This window comes from Apiospora kogelbergensis, assembly GCF_038363985.1.
Source record: "Apiospora kogelbergensis strain CBS 113332 chromosome Unknown utg000006l_segment0_segment0, whole genome shotgun sequence".
Lineage (NCBI taxonomy): Eukaryota > Fungi > Ascomycota > Sordariomycetes > Amphisphaeriales > Apiosporaceae > Apiospora > Apiospora kogelbergensis.
The window spans coordinates 938,394-960,940 of record NW_027117423.1 but is presented as its reverse complement, the minus strand read 5'-3'; the positions used below and the strand labels follow the sequence as shown (position 1 = coordinate 960,940).

At 53.6% G+C, this 22,547-nt stretch overlaps 11 protein-coding genes across 11 annotated transcripts; 5 read left to right on the top strand and 6 right to left on the bottom strand.

Annotated features, from left to right (window-relative positions):
• Positions 1-626: 626 nt before the first annotated feature.
• PG998_009133 (uncharacterized protein) lies at positions 627-1,706 on the top strand (the record flags this gene model as incomplete). The annotated part of the gene is made up of 3 exons (XM_066875949.1): positions 627-693; positions 756-1,201; positions 1,263-1,706. 3 exons carry the CDS (start codon positions 627-629, stop codon positions 1,704-1,706), a joined length of 957 nt encoding a protein of 318 aa, XP_066728105.1.
• Positions 1,707-1,835: 129 nt separating this feature from the next.
• PG998_009132 (cytochrome P450) lies at positions 1,836-2,549 on the bottom strand (the record flags this gene model as incomplete). The annotated part of the gene is made up of 1 exon (XM_066875948.1): positions 1,836-2,549. One exon carries the CDS (start codon positions 2,547-2,549, stop codon positions 1,836-1,838), a length of 714 nt encoding a protein of 237 aa, XP_066728104.1.
• An 86-nt stretch (positions 2,550-2,635) lies between these two features.
• PG998_009131 (uncharacterized protein) lies at positions 2,636-3,331 on the bottom strand (the record flags this gene model as incomplete). The annotated part of the gene is made up of 1 exon (XM_066875947.1): positions 2,636-3,331. One exon carries the CDS (start codon positions 3,329-3,331, stop codon positions 2,636-2,638), a length of 696 nt encoding a protein of 231 aa, XP_066728103.1.
• Positions 3,332-4,280: 949 nt separating this feature from the next.
• On the top strand, positions 4,281-5,360 carry PG998_009130 (Aristolochene synthase from penicillium Roqueforti; the record flags this gene model as incomplete). The annotated part of the gene is made up of 3 exons (XM_066875946.1): positions 4,281-4,557; positions 4,619-4,889; positions 4,940-5,360. 3 exons carry the CDS (start codon positions 4,281-4,283, stop codon positions 5,358-5,360), a joined length of 969 nt encoding a protein of 322 aa, XP_066728102.1.
• A 253-nt stretch (positions 5,361-5,613) lies between these two features.
• PG998_009129 (uncharacterized protein) lies at positions 5,614-7,338 on the top strand (the record flags this gene model as incomplete). Its single annotated transcript, XM_066875945.1, has 3 exons — positions 5,614-5,749; positions 5,784-7,147; positions 7,321-7,338. The coding sequence occupies 3 exons, from the start codon at positions 5,614-5,616 to the stop codon at positions 7,336-7,338; spliced, it is 1,518 nt and encodes a 505-aa protein (XP_066728101.1).
• A 143-nt stretch (positions 7,339-7,481) lies between these two features.
• PG998_009128 (uncharacterized protein) lies at positions 7,482-9,110 on the bottom strand (the record flags this gene model as incomplete). The annotated part of the gene is made up of 2 exons (XM_066875944.1): positions 7,482-7,756; positions 7,844-9,110. The coding sequence occupies 2 exons, from the start codon at positions 9,108-9,110 to the stop codon at positions 7,482-7,484; spliced, it is 1,542 nt and encodes a 513-aa protein (XP_066728100.1).
• Positions 9,111-9,925: 815 nt separating this feature from the next.
• On the bottom strand, positions 9,926-11,719 carry PG998_009127 (uncharacterized protein; the record flags this gene model as incomplete). The annotated part of the gene is made up of 5 exons (XM_066875943.1): positions 9,926-10,079; positions 10,159-10,584; positions 10,654-11,071; positions 11,139-11,472; positions 11,537-11,719. Coding segments are annotated over 5 exons (1,515 nt in total), but the record flags the coding sequence as incomplete, so codon positions are not given.
• Positions 11,720-11,999: 280 nt separating this feature from the next.
• PG998_009126 (uncharacterized protein) lies at positions 12,000-13,876 on the top strand (the record flags this gene model as incomplete). Its single annotated transcript, XM_066875942.1, has 3 exons — positions 12,000-12,393; positions 12,490-13,262; positions 13,355-13,876. 3 exons carry the CDS (start codon positions 12,000-12,002, stop codon positions 13,874-13,876), a joined length of 1,689 nt encoding a protein of 562 aa, XP_066728098.1.
• Positions 13,877-14,297: 421 nt separating this feature from the next.
• Positions 14,298-15,288, bottom strand: PG998_009125 (Short-chain dehydrogenase/reductase SDR; the record flags this gene model as incomplete). The annotated part of the gene is made up of 2 exons (XM_066875941.1): positions 14,298-15,145; positions 15,216-15,288. The coding sequence occupies 2 exons, from the start codon at positions 15,286-15,288 to the stop codon at positions 14,298-14,300; spliced, it is 921 nt and encodes a 306-aa protein (XP_066728097.1).
• A 1,039-nt stretch (positions 15,289-16,327) lies between these two features.
• Positions 16,328-17,176, top strand: PG998_009124 (uncharacterized protein; the record flags this gene model as incomplete). Its single annotated transcript, XM_066875940.1, has 1 exon — positions 16,328-17,176. One exon carries the CDS (start codon positions 16,328-16,330, stop codon positions 17,174-17,176), a length of 849 nt encoding a protein of 282 aa, XP_066728096.1.
• A 1,344-nt stretch (positions 17,177-18,520) lies between these two features.
• On the bottom strand, positions 18,521-20,752 carry PG998_009123 (uncharacterized protein; the record flags this gene model as incomplete). The annotated part of the gene is made up of 1 exon (XM_066875939.1): positions 18,521-20,752. The coding sequence occupies one exon, from the start codon at positions 20,750-20,752 to the stop codon at positions 18,521-18,523; it is 2,232 nt and encodes a 743-aa protein (XP_066728095.1).
• Between the last annotated feature and the right edge of the window lie 1,795 nt (positions 20,753-22,547).

The following is a 22,547-nucleotide window of genomic DNA, read 5'->3' as shown; positions in this document are numbered from 1 at the left end:
CGACGGTCACTTTGTGCCGGCTGGGGCAAGTCCCGACCAGACCTGAGGGGGAAACCATGCGAGACTAACGCAAATGTTGAATTTAGGTCGTGGTGTCTACGAATCCCTTTGCGGCAAGCCTCGATCCTGCCAACTTCGTCGATCCAGAGTCCTTCAAGCCGGAAAGATGGTTAGGCCAAAGCGATGACATATTGGAGGCAACACAACCCTTTTCGCTAGGGCCGCGGGGCTGTCTGGGACGCAAGTGAGTAACAGCTCTATGATGGATGGTGAAGCAAGCTGACCCATGTCGACGACACACGTAACAGCCTGGGGTGGATGGAGCTGCGTTTGACGCTTGCTCGGCTTTTCTGGCGGTTTGATCTGGTGCTGCTGAATGGGGACCTGGACTGGCAGCGTGATTCCAGGATGCACACGCTGTGGCAGAAACCTGAGCTGCGGATCGCAGCCAGGGAGAAGGAGGCTTTGGAGATTGTCTAGATAGGAAAGGGGCGCATGTCAGCCGCCGGGAGGGTGAGGGTGTTTGCCTATTTGGGCAGGTACCGGGAAACAAGTAAGTTATAAGTGAGAAGTAAGCTCAAGATAACGGTGCATTCATTGGTGCTCACTTTCAATCTTGTATCAACATGGCATCACTCCAGATTGACGAAAGTAACATCCCTTTTCTGGAGGGGAAGTCTGCTATAGTGACAGGTCGGTTCTTATCATTCTATTGGCCGCATTCATGCTGACTGTCGCTTCTTCTATCGCCTCAGGTGGCGCCTCGGGCATCGGCTTAGCAGCAGCACAACTGCTCGCACAGAAAGGCGCCTCTGTGCATGTGTTTGACGTGTTAGAACCCGACACGTCCGAGCCGGCTCAGGGCCTCCAATTTCACAAATGCGACGTCTCGTGTTGGGAGGAGTTGCGGGCTGCTTTCACCGCCGTAGGGAAAGTTGATTTCGCCTTTGCCAATGCTGCCGTGACCGAGCAGGCCGACTACTTTTCCGACGTCTTCGACCGTGACGATCAGTTGTGTGAGCCGGACGGAAGCTTTCAGCGAGTCCTGGACGTCAATTTCAAGGCCGTCTTCTACTTTGTAAAGCTGGCATGGAGCATGATGCGCAGGTGCCGTACGCACGGAAGCATTGTTATCACGACGAGCGCTACCGCCTATGCTCCCGAACAAAGCTTGCCCGTCTACGCCGCCGCCAAGGCTGGTGTGAGATTGCCCCTCAAGATTTCCATGTTTCTTCTGGTATAGTACTCATGAATTATGGCAGCTTGTCGGCCTTGTTCGCACACTGCGCTCGGTCCTGCCCGAAGACAGCATCACCATCAACGGAGTGGCGCCTGCAGCTACCATCACGCGCTCACTGCCGCCCAACTTGGCTGCCCCTATCCTTGCCATGGGCCTCCCAGTCAGCACCTCGGAACACGTAGGCCGCGCACTGGTGTATGCCGCAACAGCCAGACAGCCCCGAAGAGTGGCTGTCTACGGCAAAGATGCCCCGGCGGACAAATACCGAGAGGGAGAGCGCTGGAATGGCCGCATCATATTGACCTTGGGCGACACGTACACCGAGCTCGAGGAGCCGATGGCAGACCTAAGGCTGCGATGGTTTGGCAGTGATAATGAGCGATTGACAAACTTACAGCAGGCGGCCACGGACTTTCGCACGTCTGTAACACAGCAGGAAGCTGAAATTGTATCTAGCGCAGTATAAAATGCCAAAGTACAAGAAGATTCATATCGAATTTACGAGATAGTTGTTGGTTATTCTTCCTTTCATTCTAGCAACACCATGAGATAAACAATTTGGCGAGTGTTGCACCTGTGCTTGACTGCCCGTCTTTCACCCACCGACCTTCCGTCTGATTCTGACTGGTGTCTTCTCCGAGGGCTGCTGTGCCCCCATGCCGTAGAACTTGTCGTTCATCGGCGGCGCCTTGCCCGTCATCACCTCCAGGTCATAGTAGTGTGCAAACACGGCGACACTCCCCATCATCTCTTGCTTGGCAAAGTGCCGGCCAGGACACATCAGCGCGCCGCCCCCATACGGCACCCAAATACCGTCAAGATGCTTAGTGGAGAAGCGCGGTTTTTGCTCCGATGTCTCCCTCGTGTCAAGCGGGCGTTCCGTGGGTGCCTTTACCTTGGCAAGCGCAGGAGGGGGTGTGATTTTATCGCTCGGCACCAGGAAACGCTCAGCCCAGAACTCGTTGATGGGCGCTCGACCGCTATCCGTATACAGCTCCCAGGCTTTGCCGTGGTAGCCAATATAGGCGGTCGACAGTGTCATGTATGCGCCCTTTCTTAGGATCCAGGGTCCTATACGGTGATCCTTTTTGTCTGGGCAACGGTTGAGCAGCAACGAGATGCGCATGCGCAGGACTTCAGCGTAAATACTTTGAGCCAAGGGCGAAGAGAGGACGCACGATATGTCGAAAGCGGCCGGTTCATCTCTGCCAGGTGAAGCTGGGCTTTTCACGGCGTTCTCTAGCTCCGGCAGGACACGAGAGAGGAGAGACGGATCCCGGTATATCTCAATCAAGTACCAGAATGCCATAGGTATAGCATTGGCGTTCGCGCTAGATGCCCATCTGTGTCAGCTTCAAACAGTAACCTAGGGCAAAGAACATTCACAATGGGGCCTTACGCGATAGCCAGGGCCAGATCCTCACTTGCCAATCCATCATCGTCCATGATGTTGGTGTCTTGCCCCCATCTTTGGCGTACTTTCAGCCATCGGCTGCCCCAATACTCATCCCAGTTAGGGGCATCGTCACCACATGACCGGTATTCTGACTTCTCGCGTGCGTGTGCGTGCCACCTCTTGACGTTATCTAGCATCTTGTTTCGGGCAGCGTGGGCCCTCGGCGCCATCCAAGCCGGATATCTCTTGGCCAAGGTCGGTATCGAGTCGGCGAAGTTCCAGAAGTCCTGCTCTAGAGTTGGGTTCAAACGCAAGAGGTGCGGACCAAACAGGGCGGTGGTCGCGGCCGCGAAGACGCGTGCACGCCACCAAGGGTAAAAGTCCTCAATGGTCACCCATTCGCCCGAGTCAGCGGGATCATGGGGATCTGCCTTGGACATGGCCTCACTGAGAATGGACGTGAAACGCGCCGCCAGTCCGCGCAGTGCATCGCCCGTGAGATACTTGGCGCTATCCGCGTGCTGGCTGTTCCAGATACGCTGGTACTCTGGGACAGAGGTCCCTTGAATAGGTTTGGCCTCTATTCCCGAGTTGTCTCCCAAGTACAGTGCTGGGTCGGATGTGAGCCCCGAGTGGTTAAAAACAAAGAATGTGGAAAAGCGTACGCATGACTCTCGGCGGTGTGCCAAACACATCGCGCATCAACTCTGCCATGACCTTTTTTGTTGCTGAGGAACCGAGTGGCTTTGAGCAGCGGTCCGAAATGCTCGGGCTGGGTAATAAGGTAGCCTCTGAACGCAGGCAGCTGGACTGAAAGGGGCGTGTTGTCTCCCAGTCTTGGCTATGCCATCTTTTTAGCTTCTCTTGGATACGGATCTCGTGATGCTTTCAACCTACAGTGTCTTTGCAATAAATCCTTTGGTGTCACGTACAAACGGAATTGCACTGCCAACTATAGGGATCCAATATGGTACAATGGGCGGCTCTTGGCCATCTTTTGCCGTTATACCTGGTCCACATATGCGAAGCAAGAGTGACAAGGTAGGTGGCGGCACCCAGAATCGCAAACAACGTGGGAAGAACGAGGCACCAAAGGCTCAACCCCTGAGGGTTCATAGAATCAATGGAATCCTGAACGATGCCCATCTTAGCTGGTTGTGTATTAGTTTCGAACGTATTTGCCTGTAAGGGTCACTGAGTATAGCATCCTTCCTCTGGCTATGGTCCCAACGATATAATGGGTTCTTCTTTGGCATGTATACTTGCATACTAGTACGGAAATGGCAATGGCCGGCCGGGAAGGGGCCATAGGTGACTGGCTATGGTGGCGGAGTGTCACAATATGGCAAGAGCCGATACCCGTCTAACATGAGTTTTGGCCAGGTGCCCAGTTCATTGTTGGTACGCTACCGCTAGGGATGCTATCCCGATGCTCATACCTGTGACTGAAAAGGAGGCAGAGGCCACTGGGAGTATAGAAGCAAGATGAAGACCGACTTGGTCATATATTAAGCCCGGGCTTGGAGCTGACCTTTGTTGGGGTATAGGTCACTATCAATCGCAGTTGTTACTTGTAATACATCGATAACTTATCAAAACACCGACGAGATATCGACATGGCGTCAAAGAGCCTGACTGTTACAGATGTCCCAAGTGGACCGCCTCGACATGTTCAGGCGCCGAGTCTGCTCAGAATACCCCCCTTCCGATCTACAGCCACTGTGTCATCCGCTGGAGAAGCAGGTGACAGAGGAGGTAAACGGCTACTTCCTCAAGCACTGGAACTTCACTACTGAAAAGAGTCGAAAAAAATTCGTCAATGCTGGCTTCTCTACCGTCACATGCTGGTACTTTCCGATGGCACTTGATGACAGAATCCATTTTGCATGTCGGCTTCTGACCATTTTGTTCTTGATAGACGGTATGGCCCATCATAAAACAGGAGAGAAAAAGCCCACGAGCAGCTGCTAATATGACTGCAGACGTGCTTGAACACATGTCCCTCGTGGAAGGTGAAGCCTACAATAACAAGTTGATGCCGATTGCAAGAGGCGACGTGCTGCCCGATCGTTCTGTTCCAGTCGAATACATCATGTACGATCTATGGAACAGTATGCGCGAGCACGATGCATCGTCCGATGAGATCCTGGAGTCTGTCTTCACGTTCATGCGTGCGCAGACAGATTCTAGAAGGCTCAAGGAAATGGACCTCAAAGAATACTTTGAGTACCGTGAACACGACGTTGGCAAAGGGTAGATATTGCCATCTCCTCCCTTTCTTCAGAATGCTGATCCAAAGTTAGATTACTCGCTGCCCTAATGCGATTTTCTATGGGACTTCGACTTACACCCGAGGAAGTGGCTGTCGTACGACCCATCGACATGAATTGCAGCAAGCATCTCTCGGTGATCAACGATATCTGGAGCTATGAGAAAGAGGTATTAGCGTCTCAGACGCTTCACCAAGAGGGAGGGGTGCTCTGCACGGCTGTGGCAATCTTCGCCGCCGGGACTGACCTACCGCCAGCGGCAGCGAAGCGAGTGCTCTACGCTCTTTGTCGTGAGTGGGAAAAGAAACACGAAGAACTCACCGCGGCGACTCTGGGAAACAAGGGTTTCTCTAGTGATCAGATACGTGCCTACATAAAGGGTCTCGAATATCAGATGAGCGGGAATGAAATCTGGAGTCGTACAACTTTACGATACTTGGCCCCCTCTGACTGATACCAGCACTTGGTAGATAACGCCTCCTTCTCCTATTGTCTCTCTTACTCTTTGGTCTCGTCTTGTTCTCCCTTGGGCGTCTTTTCCTTTTCTGACACGGAGGGCCGGATGTGGCAAGAGCCGCGGTTACCTCCACAGCCGTCTCACTGTACCACGGTCGTTTAGTTATCTAGCAGCGTCCAGATCAAATAGTGCTGGAAACTTATTCCATTCAGTGACATTCTCGCGACTTTGAGTTGGCAATCAGTGAATCATGCAAAGTAAGACGGAGCCAACAGCCTCCGGGCCTCGGCGCTTTGCCCTCAACCCGCTGGACAATGTAATGCCCAGGTTCTATGCAAACTTCATTCTCACGTTCGCTCTACAACCTGGTGTCGAGTTCTCCGGAGGTGCATACCCTGCTACAAACGAGCTTACACACAGCCGGAGAAGAACTCCCCATTATCCGAAGGCGCGTCTTCTCCGTCGCACCAGACGACAAGCACCCTAACGCCGGACGCTTGGAGGCTCGGGAACACCCCGATTGGTCGCCCCAAGTCATCTTCAATGATCTTTCATCATCGTGGCCCGAGTATGATGATCTCGTGGACGAGGGTCTCCCTCAAGAAGCACTGGATGGCGCACAGCTCGTGCCATCAGTCCATGCCAGGTGGGACCTTGGTGGCGAAGGTGCTCCAGGATGCATCGTGCAGGCCAACTTCATCACCGGCGGTCTCTTGCTGTCGGTATGCCTGTTCCACTCGCTGGTCGACGGTATGAGTGGCTCTTTGCTTCTGAAAATGTGGGCAAAGCATATGCGCTTGCACCAAGGCGATGACCAGGGCGCTGCTAGCCTGGTTATTACCGAGAACTGCTGCGACTATGACTGTGTCGGAAAGGCTTGGGAAGAAGCCGGGCATAAAAAACCATCGCCTGTCGAGTTTGCCAACAGCAGTGAGGATGCCTGGCGTCTGTTGGGAATGCTGCCCCCGTTATCGCCGGAGGAGTTGGCGGCCACAGCATCCTTCACACTCGATTCTACGGCAGCCCCGCCGTCGCCAAAGATGACGACGACCATATTTTATGTCTCCCCGGCCGCTTTCTCGAAGCTAACGGCCATGGCTGCGGCCGCTGGAGAAAACGCCTCCATGGCTAACGTCGGCACCCAAGGCGATAACGTGTCTCTCATCCCCACGGCGAACGACGCCCTAATGGCTCTGCTCTGGCGGTGTGTTATGCGTGCGCGACAGACCGCCGACCCTGGAAACCCGGCCTACGCCGCGGCTGGCGCGCGTGCAGAGCTGGACACGACGGTGGACGGGCGTGGGCTGTTCAGTGAGCGGCTACCCTCGACGTACATGGGGACACTGCTGTTCATCGCGACGACGCGGATGGAAATGACGACGCTCGTGTCGCGGGCCACACCGCTCGCCGCCGTGGCCCGCGCCGTCCGTCAGGCCGTGGCCGCCATCACGCGCCCGCGCCTGCATGCTGCCTACGGCCTCGCTGCCGCCATGCCCGACTTCTCCGCCGCCCGCTACCCCTTTGCCACGTTCGCGGGCGCCGAGGCCTGCTTCACCAGCTTCCTCGCCCTCCCGCTCATGGAGATGCGCTTCGGCGGCCGCCTGTTCCGGAACGGCGGCCTGGTGGACTACCTGCGGCCACCGCGGCGAGAATTTGATATTGTATGTAGGCGTTGTGTCATCTTACCGCCGCGGCCCTCGGGTGGCTTTGAGATCTTATTGAGTCTAAAGGAGGAAGAAATGGAAATCCTGGAGAATGATATAGAGTTCGGAGAGTTTGCACAGGTACTTTGTCATTGATGGGATTATGTATTATTTTTCTCGACTAAGTAGGTAAGTTTATCTAACGTTGCCTTGGAGGTCGCCCCTATTCCATCGCTGCTCGCTCTACTCAAACTGGTAGGAGTGGTGCTTATCCTAGTCGGGTAAAAATGATGACTTTCTCCATCGTCGTACAGACTTCAGTCGACCTCTAATGGGCTTATAATTGGCGTGATCATTTCGAATCTAGGTACATCGGTTTCGGTATGAAAGTGAAACTCCTATCTAATACATAGAAAAGTCCGAATAACAAAGGAGCGGCGATGTGGATAGCCATATCAACATGGCATCACCGCTACTATTCTAGGGCAAAGCCATGAGCCAAGAACGTTTCATAGAAATGTCCCGGGTCGTACTTAGCCCGAATCTCTCGCAACTTAACCAAACTGCCGCCTTGTTGTCCATAAGTCAGAAAGGGCTTCTGGGTGGCACCGGCGTCGTTTAAATAGATGAAGTCCACGTCCAGACCCAGCTCCTTCGTCTGCCTCTTGATTTCCGTCGTTGCATCCTCGCAGAACTTGGTAACACGGCCATCATCGGCCGCATCAGTCCACTGCACAGCAATGAGCCCAGCTGTGGTTATTACGAGTTGTACAAGTTAGCAAGGATCTACTCATGTTTCTCAGGAGATTGGATAGATCTGAACAGTAAGTCACTTACTGATGAAAGTCCCGAGGTTGGGATCCAAGTCAAGCACATTGCCGCCTCTTGCTGCGCTCTCCCGTAGCATAGCAGCGGAGATGGGCTGGTACGTGAGGGCGGTAGACAGGTTTGCTGCGTTACCCAGCTTGTCGAATGTCATGTCGATGACGGTTCGGTTGGCAATACTGATGGCGCGGGGGTCGGCCTTGAAACTCACACTCCAAAAGACCTGCCGCATGTTCCGATCTCCATTCGCGGCAAGGAACTTGGGCATCTGAGTCCAAGACTCATAGACTTCGCCCCCGGACTGGAACGTAATGGGGCCCTGGACTTTCGTGAAGTTGGCGAATGCCGCGGGGCTGCTGTCGCGGCCGAGAGCGAACCGGTCAGTTATGACTTCATATAGACCCAAGTATGGCGCCGCCGCGACCGTAGGGATGATGGCCGCGCTGGTGTCGTCGACGCCACCACCAGGAGCCACGTAAGACTCTAAGGCAGCAAAGAACTGTTCGGCAGTGCTGGGCGTGTTGACTTCCCAAGCAATGACCTTGGCGTATGCGGATGATGCAGGGAAGGTCTTCACATCGAAGCGGGTAACGATGGCAAAGTTATTGTGCCCACCGCGGAGCGCCCAGAATAGATCGGAGTATTTGCTGTTCTGGGTGACCTCGACGATCCTCCCGTCTGCCAGTACGGCTTCAAATGCGACCACATTGTCGCATGACCATCCTTGCGAGCTGGCAAAATACCCGAGACCGCCCCCAATGAGCACACCGCCGACTCCGACGCTGGGGAAGCGCCCACCGTTGACAGCCAGGCCGTATGGCACAAGCCAGTCGTAGACATCCTCCCAAGTTTGCCCAGGGCCAATGGAGACGGTGCCTGCGTCGGTGTTTAACTTGCGCTGGTTGAGGTTACTAAGGGAGATGAAGACGCCAGGCTCGACCGATTGCGCGCCAGGTACCGGCATGTGCCCGCCGGCGCGGACAGAGAACTTGGAACCGGCCTTTTTGATGATTTCGAGACCTTTGCTAATGTCCGCGGCCGAGTCAGGCAGGAAAACACAGCTTGGGGTTTTCAAGCAGGTCGGAGACCATATAGCGAGGGACTGGTTTCGGAACTGATTGGATCCAACCGCATAGAGAGCTTCTGGGAAGGCATCAGTAAGACCCTTGCAGGCAGTCTCTGCCTCAGGCGCTCCATACTGATAGCCAGGCGAGGTCAAAGGAGAGGCGGCAGCAAGGCACGCAGAAAGTGTTACGAAGAATCGAGCTTTGGACGCCATGGGAGATGATTTAGGAAGTTAGGGAGTTGGGTTTCTCTAGAAGCTCGGGGATGACAGCGCATTTTATGAATGTGAAGTAGCATTCCAGTTTCACGGGTCTATAACAGAAGGATCTCTTCTTTCAGCTGACCCCTTGATAGCTACAATAGGAAACTCCCGTAGGGCGGACACACATTACCTGTAGTACTATCGTTGGGGCCAGGCTCCAGGCGAGACGCCACCAAGAAGAGTTTCATAGCCTTCAGGGGCATCAAGTTGGATTGAGGAAAAGGGGGAATGAATCATGGAAAGTCGGATTTCAACTTCTCAGTATAACAGCACGCACGCATACACGCGCACAAGTAGCCTCTATAGAATAAACACCATTGCTTTGTTCCTCGAAAGTAACTAGATATTCCAAATCGAAGCTTCGGTGTCCGATACAGCGCGGACATTGGGCTGGGGGTTGGGGGTTGGTGCGGTTGCGCTTGTCCGCGGCAACGGCGGCAACGGACCTCGTTCCTGCATCTCAATCTTACTCAGCTTCTTAGAATAGACCCAGCCTGTATATGGGCAGTGCTATTCAGCTCGCCTGGTAGGACCAGACGAAATCACAAGAGGTTCCGGGCGAATTCTCACTGAGCCTATGACTTGAAGAATCATCAAACAGCTCCAATATAAGTCTATCATGGGCTGAATCACGTTGGTTTGGTAGGATTTACTATGGAATAAGTTTCTGGCTTCTATTGTTCGTTACTAGGCAATGTATCTAAACGTAGACCAAGTTCTCCCTCTCCCGCCCCAAGTGTAAGTCTTTGCTTCTAGGCAGACTCGAACTAATGCTCGTGAAATTGCACCCAAGTCGGTGCCTTCCACCACATGATGTGGCAGTGTGAAGAGGCCTCGAAATCGAGGTCGGCGTTCTTCAAAGTTATGTCATATTTGAATAGCATCTTTGCCATGATAGATGTCATCTGCATGTATGCAAAGCTGTGATGTTATAGTCAGCCTGCTGTATCAGCTTTGCTGCGCCGAGTGGAAGGGGCAACAGATAGCAATTGTCACGTACTTGCGTCCGATGCATGCCCTATACCCTAGAGAAAACGGCTGGCTGGCCTCCTTAACGTCGGCACAGTCTGGGTCCAGCCACCGCTCCGGCATGAAGCTCTCGGGGTCGTGGAAGTAGCGAACGTCGTGGGTGACTGCAAACGCGCTTGTGTACACCTCGGTGCCCTTTGGAATCCAGAACCCGTCAATGTTGCACCCAGGCGAGATGCGAGGGAAGCCCAAAGGCCCGGGTGGATATATACGCAGGCTCTCGTTAAGGACGGCATGCAAGTAGGGAAGCTGTTGGGCTGATATGGCGTCGATCATGTCGTAGTCGCTGTACCGAGACCGAATCTCATTAACCAGCTTTTCGAGCGTTTTCGGTGTCTTCAGCAAGTAGTAAAAGGCAGCAGCAAGGCATGTTGCGGTTGTTTCGCCTCCCGCGATACTGTTGGTGGCTCCGTTAACTCCTCGTTTGGTATCGCTGTCGCGACTTGCGAAAGACGGGTTTTCTCACATGAGCGTAGAAGCGTGAGCTGTGAGCTCTTCCTCCGGCAAATCACCACATTTCACCGCGCGCACCAGGTTAGTCAGAAAGTCCTGTCGCCTGGTGACTGCCTCCAGTCGTCGCTTAACTTTTTTCCTCGCATAGTTGGAGTGCTTGCTTCTCACCGCCACCGTCAAGCTGGGCAGGAGCAGCCTCCCCAGTGTCGCCATGATGGGAAATCTCAAATTATCCACCAGGGTGATTTCAAATAGATGGTCCAAGATGAGATCAATCCACTCGTGATGCTTCTCTTCTTTGACACCTCCAAACCCCTCACCAAATGCCATCTCGCCAAGGATATCGAAAGTCAGGATTTCTAGCCATCTCGCGAGGTTTATGCCCAGCCCCTTGCTCTCTGCGCTGAGCCGGCCAAGCTTTTGGACGAACTCTAGAAATGCTCTGATTAGCCATGTTGATCTCAAGCAACTGCATCTGCCCCTGCTGAAAGCACGAACCGTCTACTACGTCCTGCACGACAGCTTCTTGCTGCTCCAATGCTTTGACGCTGAATGCCGCAGTGAGCCCCTTTTTCTTGCGACTGTGCTCCGCCGGGTTGCGCTCCGACCCAATGCAGCCTGTTTTGAAACCTGCTCCGTATATGTCATAGAACTCGCCTTTGATAAGCTGCCCCTGTCCGGATGGCGGGTATCCATAGATGGCCTTCCATGACGAGACAGAGGCGAACGATAGCTCATTAGGAGACACCCGAAACACGGGGCCATAGCGCCGGTGCTGCTTCTGGATCACACGGTGTGAGCGGCCTGACGTAGTATGATGGAAGCGCCATAACTATGTATTCAAAGACGATCAGCAAGAGGATCTGCAACTGACGATTTGGTGTCAGTGGCCTTACAAGCGATGCACGCGCCCAGAACGGACCAGGAAAGCCAGCAAGTGGGTGGAGGTAAAGATTGTAAATAACACGGCAGATCGGATAGGAAACCACAATTGCCACAACTATCATGACACCATATTGCATTGTCACTTGAGTTACGAGGGATTGGAAAAGTAGCTTGTGAAGAGACAGAACTTGGGTCCTGGAATAAGGCATACAGAGAAGAAGAAAGGGCAATTTCTCCAATATTATATCGTCTTCTCGGCCATCAGCTCCGGCAATGTGCAGGGAGGGAAGCCGGGCCTAAACGGAGCGGGAACGGAACGTACGAATCTGGTAGGTGCCGCCAAACGCATGAACGTGTGGCTTGACGATCTAGCAACCACTCCTCTAAATCACTGAGTATTCTTTACCTGTCTTTGTGAATGATATTGCCAACGGCATACACCATTGCACAGGCTCACAACTTGAGAGAAACACCATGTCTGCCTATATCGTCATCTCGTTCTTGGTCGCCTTCTCATGCCTTTACAAATTGTTGCGCCTACTTTCGTACATCCGAACCGCCAAGTCGACCGGCCTCCCTTATACGCTCACATTCATCCACGAGCTTGAGAGCTGGGCGTACCTTACCGATCCGGTCTTGAGATGGGCGCTTCGTAGTCGTATCATGCGCGGCCGAGGTTGGCCTGCCTGGGCGAGATTCATGGTGAAGGACTGGCACTACGAAGACAAACGTGCAGCCCACGACCAATTTGGGGCCGTTTTCCTCGTCGTTTCGCCTGGCGGCATGGTTTGCTACGCCGGGGAGTCTGCCACAGCCGCGCAGATCCTCACGCGCAGAAAGGCCTTTATCAAGCCCCCAGAGAAGATGAGTGAGTTTCATTCGTAGTCTTCCCAGCAGTCTTTCCTGCTCTCGTCCTTTCACTGTCGTCATATCTAAGCAGTGTAACTGACATGGACTTCTGCAGAAATGTTGGAACCCTTCGGGCCCAATGTAGTGTCCTTGAATGGCGCACGCTGGCGCTTTCACCTTGGCATTACACTGCCACCATTCACGGCAGACAATGTTCTAGGTCTTATATGGGATGAGACGTTGCGACAGGTCGACATCATGGCCGCGTCCTGGAGTCACTCTGGTGCAAAAGCCAGTTTGAAACACAACGTTTACTCGCTGACAATGAACACTATGTCACTTGTTGGGTTCGGCAAACGGAGTGAAGGGGCAGAAGTGTCGGGCGCAGTTCCACGGGGTCACACACTCTCGCTGGTAGAGTCAATACAGAGCGTAGTCTTGCATTTGCCGCACATCATGCTATTGCCTCACTGGGCGCTGAAGCAGGTAGCGTCAAAGGCACACCAAGGCTATTCGGAGCTGGAGATGTACATGACAGAGCTTATAAAGCAGGAAAAGACACGCCTTGATAGCGGCGTCGCTGAGAACAAGAGCAACCGAGCAACACTCTTAACAGCGGTATTAGATGCTAACACACAGAAGGTCGGACGCGATATGTTGACGGACACGGAAATCAAGGGTAACATCTTCATGTTCTTGCTTGCAGGCTATGATACCACTGCCAACACCATACTCTTTTGCACCATCACTTTGGCGCTATATCCGTCTATACAGGCTCAAGTCATCAATGAGGTCGATCTTGTTTGGAAAAAAGCTGAAATGGCAGGTCGTACGGAGCTTTCCTTGGCCCACGACATGCCGAGATTTCGCTACCTCATCGCGTTTATGGTATGTACATGTACGCATTTTCATTTGTTCGTGGGTGATGTCACCGGCCAAGCAGCAGTAGAAAGCAATGGACACTTACAATATGGCAATAGTACGAGGTCATGCGCGTCTTCCCTATTGTATTACCCATCGCCCGCCTCACTGCAGGACCCCAAAGTCTGCACATTGGAACCAACAACCATAGGCTACCTACGGAAACCCACGTCGTTGTCAACAACACGGCCATTCACCACGACCCGGCCAACTGGCTCAGCCCGAGTATCATCGAGCCCCGGAGGTGGCTGGTTAGCGACCCGCACAGTTTTGATCCCACCAAGCTCCGGTCACCTCAGGAGATGAAGGAGATTAATGAAGGTACTATGCCCATCCCGAGCCATCGGCGTGGTACGTTTATGTCTTTTGGCGAGGGCCCCCGCGCTTGCTTGGGGCGGAACTTTGCAAAAACGGAATTTGTTGCGTTTTATAGCCGGTTGTTGAGGAAATATAGGCTTCAGCTGGGGCACGGCGCCGACCCAAAACACGTAGAGGATATGATACGTCTGCGGAGTGGTGGATCGCCTGTCACGCTGACACCTCCAGAAGACGTGCGGATTGACCTTAGAGAACGAGGATGATTATGGCCAGAGCACCCTTGCTCATCGCAAGAAGGGGGCTCCAAATAGGGGTAGAACAACAGCTCAGATAACAACGGCTCAGATGAACCATAGACTATGGGCTACAGGCACTTAGTTCTTAAAGGTGTTTGCTTCCCGTTTGCAGCCGGGCTGTGGCAGAAACCACGAAATAATACCGATTACCGTATTGATCATCGAAGTCAGTGACCCTCAGAAAAGGCCTGCATACAAGCCATCGATACAAGAATGAATAACATCAGCGTAAATTGGTTGAGAAAGTAAAGTAGATGATTCAACCCCTCCAACCACTCGCCCATTCCCTGTGGCATTCTGACAAGAGCACATACGGGCAGGACACCTATGAAGCCTGGTGAACGAACTCATATCATCGCACATAGGCATGCGCATCTCCCATCATCCTTTAGGCGTCATACTTGGCAAGTTGCTCTTCTGTCCAGTCCCATAAGTGTTTCTGTAGTTCGGGATCCTCACTCGGCTTGGTTTTGTCATGGCAGATCTCGCCTACAGGCATATAGAACCCCCCCGTCTTGATCTTGTCCTTCGGGCCGGTAATGGCCCAGAGAAGATTGTATGTACCTTGCTCAGGGGTAAGCATTTTTCCGACGTTGGGTAGATAGACCATCATCTTCTGAGTCAGTGTCAGATCCGTGACCAGGGCCGTCTTGACAACACCGGGGTGGATGGAGAAGGACGTGATTTGGGGGTATCTAGCGGCTAGTTCTCGTGCATAAAGCATGTTGGCCAGCTTGCTTTGGCCGTACCGTAGCCAAGGGCCCAGTGCGAACAGGTTCTGGTCGCTTTGGAGCTTATCGAATTGAATGCCCCCCGGCGGCGTCCCTTTCCAGCCCACGCTAGTGACCATGACGATGCGCACGTCGGCACCAGGCAGCGCCGCCGTCTTCTCTAGCAGGGGCAGGAGCTTGCGGATGAGGAGCGAGTGGCCGAGCTGATTCGTGGCGAAATGGACCTCGTAGCCGTCGGTGCTGACGCCCGCCGGTTTCGCCATGATGCCGGCGCAGCAGGCAAGCACGTCGAGCCGGTCCGGGGTCAGTTTCAGGATTTCCTGGGCGGCGGACAAAACCGAGGTGTTGTTGGCGGTATCGCAGGCAACGAAGGTCACCTTGACGCCTTGCGGCGCTTGGGCGATGACTTGGTCTGCCGCCTTGGCATTACGGCCCGTAAAGAGGATATGCGCCGGGTTATGGGCCGCCAACTCCAACACGGTGCCCTTGCCCACACCAGCTGTGCCTGTTGGCGTGGGGGCAACGTAATCAATCTCGGGCCATACTCATAAACAAAAGCGAAGGCAGGTACTTACCTCCAGTGATCAGGATAGTCCTGCCGGAAAGGTCGGGGATTTCCTTCTTGGGATCAAAATTCAAGAGAACCATGGTGGTGATGGTGAGATTCAGGGAACAGCAAGACAGGATTTAACTTCTACCTCTCTTTAGCGAGGAAATGCCAGTTGATTAAATGGCGAGGAAGGCTCGACTAGCCGGGAGGATTCCGGAGGGATTCATGAGGTGAGGCTTTTGATTGGGAGGGGCTTGGGGGCCGGCGGGACAGTGCTGGTCAGGTAGGACAGCAGGGGGTTAGGCGATTGCCATTCTGAGTCTTGGGACATATCATATATAGGTAGTAGGTTGGGCGAGGGATGATGCATATATTAACCCACCGATATGTGAGAGACAGTGTTGCAGGTGCTCACATCAGCTCGGATGAAGGCCCGCCAGCCTTGCTGCCAGCCCGGCGGGCATCCGAGCTGACGTGGGTTAGTGGCTGATATGAATCACTCCTTGCAGCAAACAAGCAACAAACCCCCCTCAACGAAGGGTTAGGTCCTGGATCCAGGGTTAAGTCCTTAATCCTCCGAGAGCCCTTAAATACCTAGCCGGGGGCCGTAGGAAAGGGATGTTGCTCCATATATCCAAATCCGACTGGTCATAATGTTCGGGACGTGGAAACATGACGCCAAGAGCGGCGTTGAGGAAATGACCCAAGTGCCAGTCGACGCGTCTCATTCTCGGCCGGTCGTCCAGCAGGCATGTGACTCGTGCCGCGCCAGGAAGGTACATATTTGGCTTCCCCCTTTGCTTGAGCCCTCTACTTACGCTCACCGCAGGCCAAGTATTCTGGGGGAAGCCAGAATGCACCCGTTGTAAATCCCTATCCAGACCCTGCATCTACACGCCCCGTACCGATAGAAATCCCAACAAGCGAAGAAGGACAAAGGAACATGACGCCAACACGGACCCCAAGCCCCAGAGAGAGCAGCTGGAGAACTCGGATGGCAACAAGTCACCAGATCCCCTGCTACCTCAATCTCGACCTCCATCGTCACAATCCGTGGCCGACTCGCCATGCCCGGCCATCACTGACAGCAACCCCATACCTTCCGACTTTGGAATGAACCCAATGCTTGGCTTTACTATGGAAAACATCGGATCAAGCCCAGTTCCATCATTTGACCTGCGGGGTGTCTCTTCAAGCTTCACTGACGCCATCTGCTTGTACTCGGAGTCCCTGGCTGCCGCTGGTGGACCAGCCCCAAGCGATGGCTGGGCTGATATTATGAACACAGGTACGCTGTCCAAATGTGACGCAATCGATACTATTCTCAGATCATTGCCTTCCACCTCCTGTTCGGCCAGTGCATCCCATCCCCTGGCACAGCCAGCACCACCCATCTCACCCCCGGCCAGCATTCTCAATGGGGCCAACTCGAAGGCCTTGCCTCAATCCGCGGGCTCTGTAGCGACTTCTAATCCGACGACCTCGATTGCTATCCATCAGGAACCCTGTTTGTGCCTGCAGCATGTAGCCTATCTCGTGCACGAGCTGGAGATGGGCAACGCCGAGAGCCTCGACGAGCAGCTTGTGTCGTACAAGGAGGCCGTGGATTACGGGCAGACAATGATGCGCTGTGGGACCTGCTCACGGCGCCCCGAATATCTCATGTTCTTTACCTTCTTGTCCGACCGCTTGCTTCAGTTGGCCGAGACAGTGACAGAACGGATTACCACCCAGCAAGGCAGTAGCAGTGAAGCGCACCTCCCCGTCGCATTTGGTGGTCTGGAAATCGACTCGGGGCCTGAGTGGGTGCTGCTGGTATCGATGATGGTGGTCTTACAACTTGGTGCACTACAGCAGCTCATAGGCCAGCTCAAGGCCAGCACGTTGGAGGCAAGGGCCGAAGTGGTCCACGCGAAGGCGGCTAAGACAGAAAAGAAGTTAGAGGAACTCATAGAAAGGATCACATCAAAGTTTAAACGCTATTAGAATGAAGCAACCCTTTTAATATAAGAAAAAATCAATCTCAGAAACGTTCATATCACCCTATCGGACCCCTCAACTCCTTGAACGTGGAGGGGAAAAAAGGGACAACCACTAAATTGGCAGATAGGATAAGAAACGGAGACTCACCAGCAGTGAAGAGTCCTGCTGCTCTCCGTTATACAGCCCGAACCTCCCTCAGCTGTGCATTCACGTTGAAGTCCAGCCACGGGCAATACGTCGCAGGAGTGACCCCGTCCTTCAACTGTCCTTTCTTCCTGGACGCCGCCGCGGAGTCGGAGAAATCGTAATCCTTCTTGGCTGCCTTGAGATCCGTCGCCCCGGCTAGATCTACGATGCCATCTGATATACCTGCAGTAGCTCCCCAGCCTACTTCTTTCCTAGATCCGATCGATTGAAGGTCGGGTGGTAAACAACGCTGCAGCCACCCTTCATGACTGGCTGGCCCCCCTCCAACCCAGCCAGTTTAGGCAACTCCCATCACCATCGGATGGCCGGGTGGGCGGGCTGATCTCGATCACATCGGTAAATTACTCACACCATCCAGAGAAGTAGGTGAATCCCTTGCAGTCATACCTTCCATTCGTTCGCTGCACACCTGTTTAGAGGAGACATTACGCACAATCCGCATTTTACTCGCTCAATCATTTCTTCGTAGCCCTCCTTCCCTCCTTCCAGGATATGTTCGTTACCACATATTCGATGTTACTCCAGTGTCTGCTCAATGAGTCCAAATGGGCAGCTCGCTCGTGTGCCTGTCACGGGTCGTCCACCACAATCTCGGCCGAGGCACGACGCTGGACAATTTCATGTTATTGGCCAGTCAGCTTTTTTATGTCGCATGCGGCAGTGTGTGCGGCTCAGCCGTTGAGGATACAAGGCTCGTAAGGCGTATCTAAAGAGCCAGTCAACTTCTTTACTTTTCGGGAACACCATTGTTTCACCTGAGAACGTCACGAGGGAAGGGCAGAAAGATGTGAATAGGTTGACTTTCGAACCAACAGAGGTTTCGAATGTTCTCTTCTCATTCCATATACATGCGACCCTGTAGCCAGGGGACTGGCTCAGGGTCGCGCATTACGCCCTATCGTCCTATGCGTACTATATATCATGCCTCTAGTGAGAATGATTCGTGGCAGATGCCACCAATTGCTGAAATCTTTACCGAATGCACCACCCACTTCCTTCCTCGGAAGTGGAAAAGAAAACCCCCAACGCCAAACAATGCATGCTAATGCCTAAGGCCCCTTCATAAAAGATTCCCAAAATAGTTTTACATATTACCACAGCAGTAGAACTTTCCGTGGTTCACTTGCTTGCCCCTTGCCCCTATGGTAGCGTCGCCTTTCCATTAGAAGCTTTGTTGCCAGCTGCCTTGATACCGGCGGGATGGACGAGGCTGCCGTTTCCGTAGCCTTCGCTATAGATGACTCTGTCCCACCAAAATTGGCATTGAGCCTTCTGGCGATCGTTCATGGTCGTCATTTGCGCGGGCACGCCCGGGTTGCCGCGGCCGACCATTCCCATACGTTCGTTATTTCCCTGTCCGAACAACGCGACTTGCCCCTTCTCAGATGTGGATTGCGAAAACGGGTCGACGAACGGCGTCCAGGTCATGTTTCCTGTGACACCGGCGAGCTTCTGCTCAGATGAGGGGTTCGGATCGCCGAATGCCGCGAAACGCGTCCAGTATGCATTCATGGCGTCGGCTGTTTGGTTGAGGCCTTTGTAATTCTTGATAATAGTCATATCGTGCGCAACAAATGGCGCCTCATCTCCATGATCCGCGCCTCCATATGCTGCTGAGCGGGCTGCAAAGTGATAGACGTAGACTGGAGTCTTAGGAGTAGATACGGATGCAAGAGAAGCTTGCTGCAGCACAGGGCAAATGTATGCGTAGTGAGCGTATGCGTCATCCAGTCGCCAGAACTGTGTACCGAAGCCTTTGGGCAGGGCCACGGTGTATAAACTCCGGCCGTCGGTGGTGTTGATATTGGGATAGAGCTGGTCCATGAGCTTGATTGACGTCTCGTTCAACGCTGGTACCAGGCTGGTCATTAGATTGTTCAGAGCGCTCATGTTAGATGACTGCGTCGGAACAAATATGGCGCCTTCATTGGTGTCGAAGCCGGTCATGATGGGAATCCGCATGACATTGCCCTTTGCCCACGATTCGCGGGGCAGATCTGGAACGACACCGCCAGCCCCATCGATAGCCGGTTGGAAGGGCCATTGTAATGTGCTCCAATATTGGCCGACAAGAAAATTCTGAGCGTCGAAAATCTTCTGCGCCGGCAAAGCCCGAAGCTTGGCGAACAACTCATCGTCTGGGACACCTTCAAGACCGCACTTGCTGATGAACTCCTTGAATTGCTTCTCGTTCAAGGGATGGGTGGGGTTGAAGACGGCGCGAGCTAGTGCACCGCCGGACTCCATGATTGCCTTCTGGAACGGAGGAGGATCCTGAGTCAATTTATTTGCCGGCGCATATGAGATCAACTGGTGCCCAATCGAGTGTGCACCAGCACTCAATCCCATGATGGAGACGTTATCGGGATCACCCCCGAAGCTGGCCACGTTCTTCTGTACCCAGCGGAAGAGGAACTGCTGATCCTTGAGTCCCAGATTCATCAAGCCGAACTTTTCGGCTACACCGCTGGGGAGGAAACCAAGCGCCCCGATTCGGTAATTGAAGCTGATGCCAATCATGGGCGTCTCGGCCCAGGCGACAAAGCTGGCCATGTTGCGCTCCTTGGCCGTACCTGCCACAAAGCCTCCTCCATGCACGTAGATGACTACGGGAAGCTTGGTGTCATTTCCGCCAATCTTGGCCATGTCTGCCATCTTGACCGGTCCATCGTCGCTGTAATGTGGCCGGTATAAATTTAAATTCAAGCAATCTTCATCTTGGGGTGTTCTCAGGCTCCTCTGCGGACAGTCAAACCCAAACTCCACTGCGCGGTACTCGGTATTGGGCTTGCGGTCAGTAAGTGGTTGCGGGGGCTTGAATCGGTTCTCCCCTGTAGGTGACTGGGCGTAAGGGATGCCACGGAATGCTTGGATTGACCGTGGGTATAAGGGCGATGATGGTGTGATTTCGCCAACAAATGTACCTTGATCAGTTCGAACATTTATAGTCTCCTTCTTGGAGTTGGTTAGCACATCTTCAAATACGCCATTGAAGGACTGGTGGACGGGCAGGGCTGAGACATGCCAACAATCCGCCTCTGGCCGTGCATCATGCAGCGGTTGGGTCAAAGGCGAAGAAGCTTCAGGGCTTGAGACACTAAGTCGAACCTTCGACATGGCAGGCCCCGAATTTTGGGACGGAAGCAGGGGCAATTGTGTTAAGGGAAGGGGTGAAAAAGGAACATCACATACCTTGGGTTGGAGATGCGTGAGGTGACCGGTTTTGTATAATGCCACCATTAATATAACCAACGCGATGGCTGCAAGTATCACGGCGGTGATGGCTGCACGGATAGTGCGACGCGGCGAAGAACCAGCAACCCGCCGATATCCTGAGTATCGCGAATACCATGGTAGCTTCTGGGCGGCCATCTTGTCGTCGTTGTCGCTGGCCCGCTGGCCCTCGACATCGGAAAAACTGCGACTGCTGTCGCTGTCGGCGGGGTTGACTGCGACCCGTATTGAATCCCTTTTACATGCTTTGGGCGGCACCGTGGGTAATTTTTCGTTGGAGTGTGGAAACATTAAACCACCATGAAGGCGGATTGGGGAGAAAAGAGGAAAAGGAAGAGGGATTCTCTCTTGTCCCTCGTCGCAAACACTCAACTGCCACTGTCGAATGTGGGGTTTGTAGCGGGCGACGGTGGTGGTGGCACTTGTGGTGGTTGGCGGTTCAGCGAGTCACTGCCAAGCCGTGGGACAGATAGCGAGCGTCGACGTTACCAGGCCTTTGGGAATCTTCTGAACCGTGGGTGGGAGGTGTCGTCGTAGATGAATTGGCCTTGGCAAAAAGGGACCTGTGGAGGAAGGGGACCTTGGGGTAATATGGGTCGAAAAAGGAACAAAACAATTGTCGATTGAACCTCTGGAAGTCTTTCTTTCTTTCTCCCGGGGGGCGCCAACAGACTTATTTCTCATTTAAATGAGGCCCTCGTATTGCTATGGAGCTCCGTCAGCAGGGACAGACGAGGGAAAAGGTTCTTTGTACTTACATAGATGGGCGTCTAGTTTCTTTGGTTGGCATGAAACAAGTTCAAACAACATGCAAATCGGCAGGGTTTACGAGGCAGCCCCCTTGTTATACATGATGCATGCCTGTTCGAGATGTGAGTGAGCGGGCGAGGGCATGCATGTTCCAGTGACCGATCAGAACCCAGAAGGGTAGTTCTGGTGGCTAGTCGGGGAGCTGAAGGGCACGACGTGGGTCAGGCTCGAGGCGAGCGAAGGAAAATACACACTGAGACGATTTTGGACCCGGAAAAAAGACTTGACGAGACCGCCATAGGTGGAGGAGGAGGGGGGAGAGCACGGAGAATGGGGCCCCTATCAATCTAGCGCAGTGCTTGTCGTCTCTCGGCCCCTTCGGTCACTCCATCCAGGACGGGGACTGCGTGCAAGTAGCTGGGAACTAATTACACAACAGAACACGAGCTGGGGGAGCTCAGCTCTACACGCCATACTATACATCCGATAGCAGATAACCACACAGGGACCAGGAGCCCGCGGGCCCTTTGCTACGACCGGCTATCACGGCTTGGCACACTTTAACCCAACGGTGACGGCGGCACTCGAGTTTACTGCGAGCTAGACAGGAAGCTAGACATGGAAAGACAATGCGCCGTGAGCCGGATGCGCTTCGTTTAAGCTCCAGTCTATTGATTGTTTGTCGTTGCATCCGGGTGCTGGCAGCATGCCACCATGATGCCGACTGGGGAGGCCCGTGGTGCGTGGCTTCAACGTGTTTGTTCCTGTTCACCGTGTCACTTTGCTACGTGTTGCTGTCGAAGTACAGGCAGCTGGCCAAAGTCTCTCGGGCAGATCTGTCCTCCTCTCGCTATTTCCATCTCTCACGCTGGCTCCTCAAGTAAGTTGCTGACCAGACCTGCACGAAGCAGGGGGATGGGGGATGGGGGCTGCAGGGCAGGCAGGGCATATTCTCGCCGGTTGGTTGGTTGGTCGGTGGGAGGGATGGTGGGCAGTGCCGCTCATCTGCATCTAATGATAAGCTTCTCTTTGCTCCCTGAACTATGACAAAAATAAGAAATCAGCAGGAATAAGATCCGCCAATTAATCAATCCAAACTTTTCCATTGGCTGTCAGTGCCATGCCCGACATGGGGCCTCTGCCCAGTACCTGCCAAGCACATCTAGACTCATCCCATCTCTCC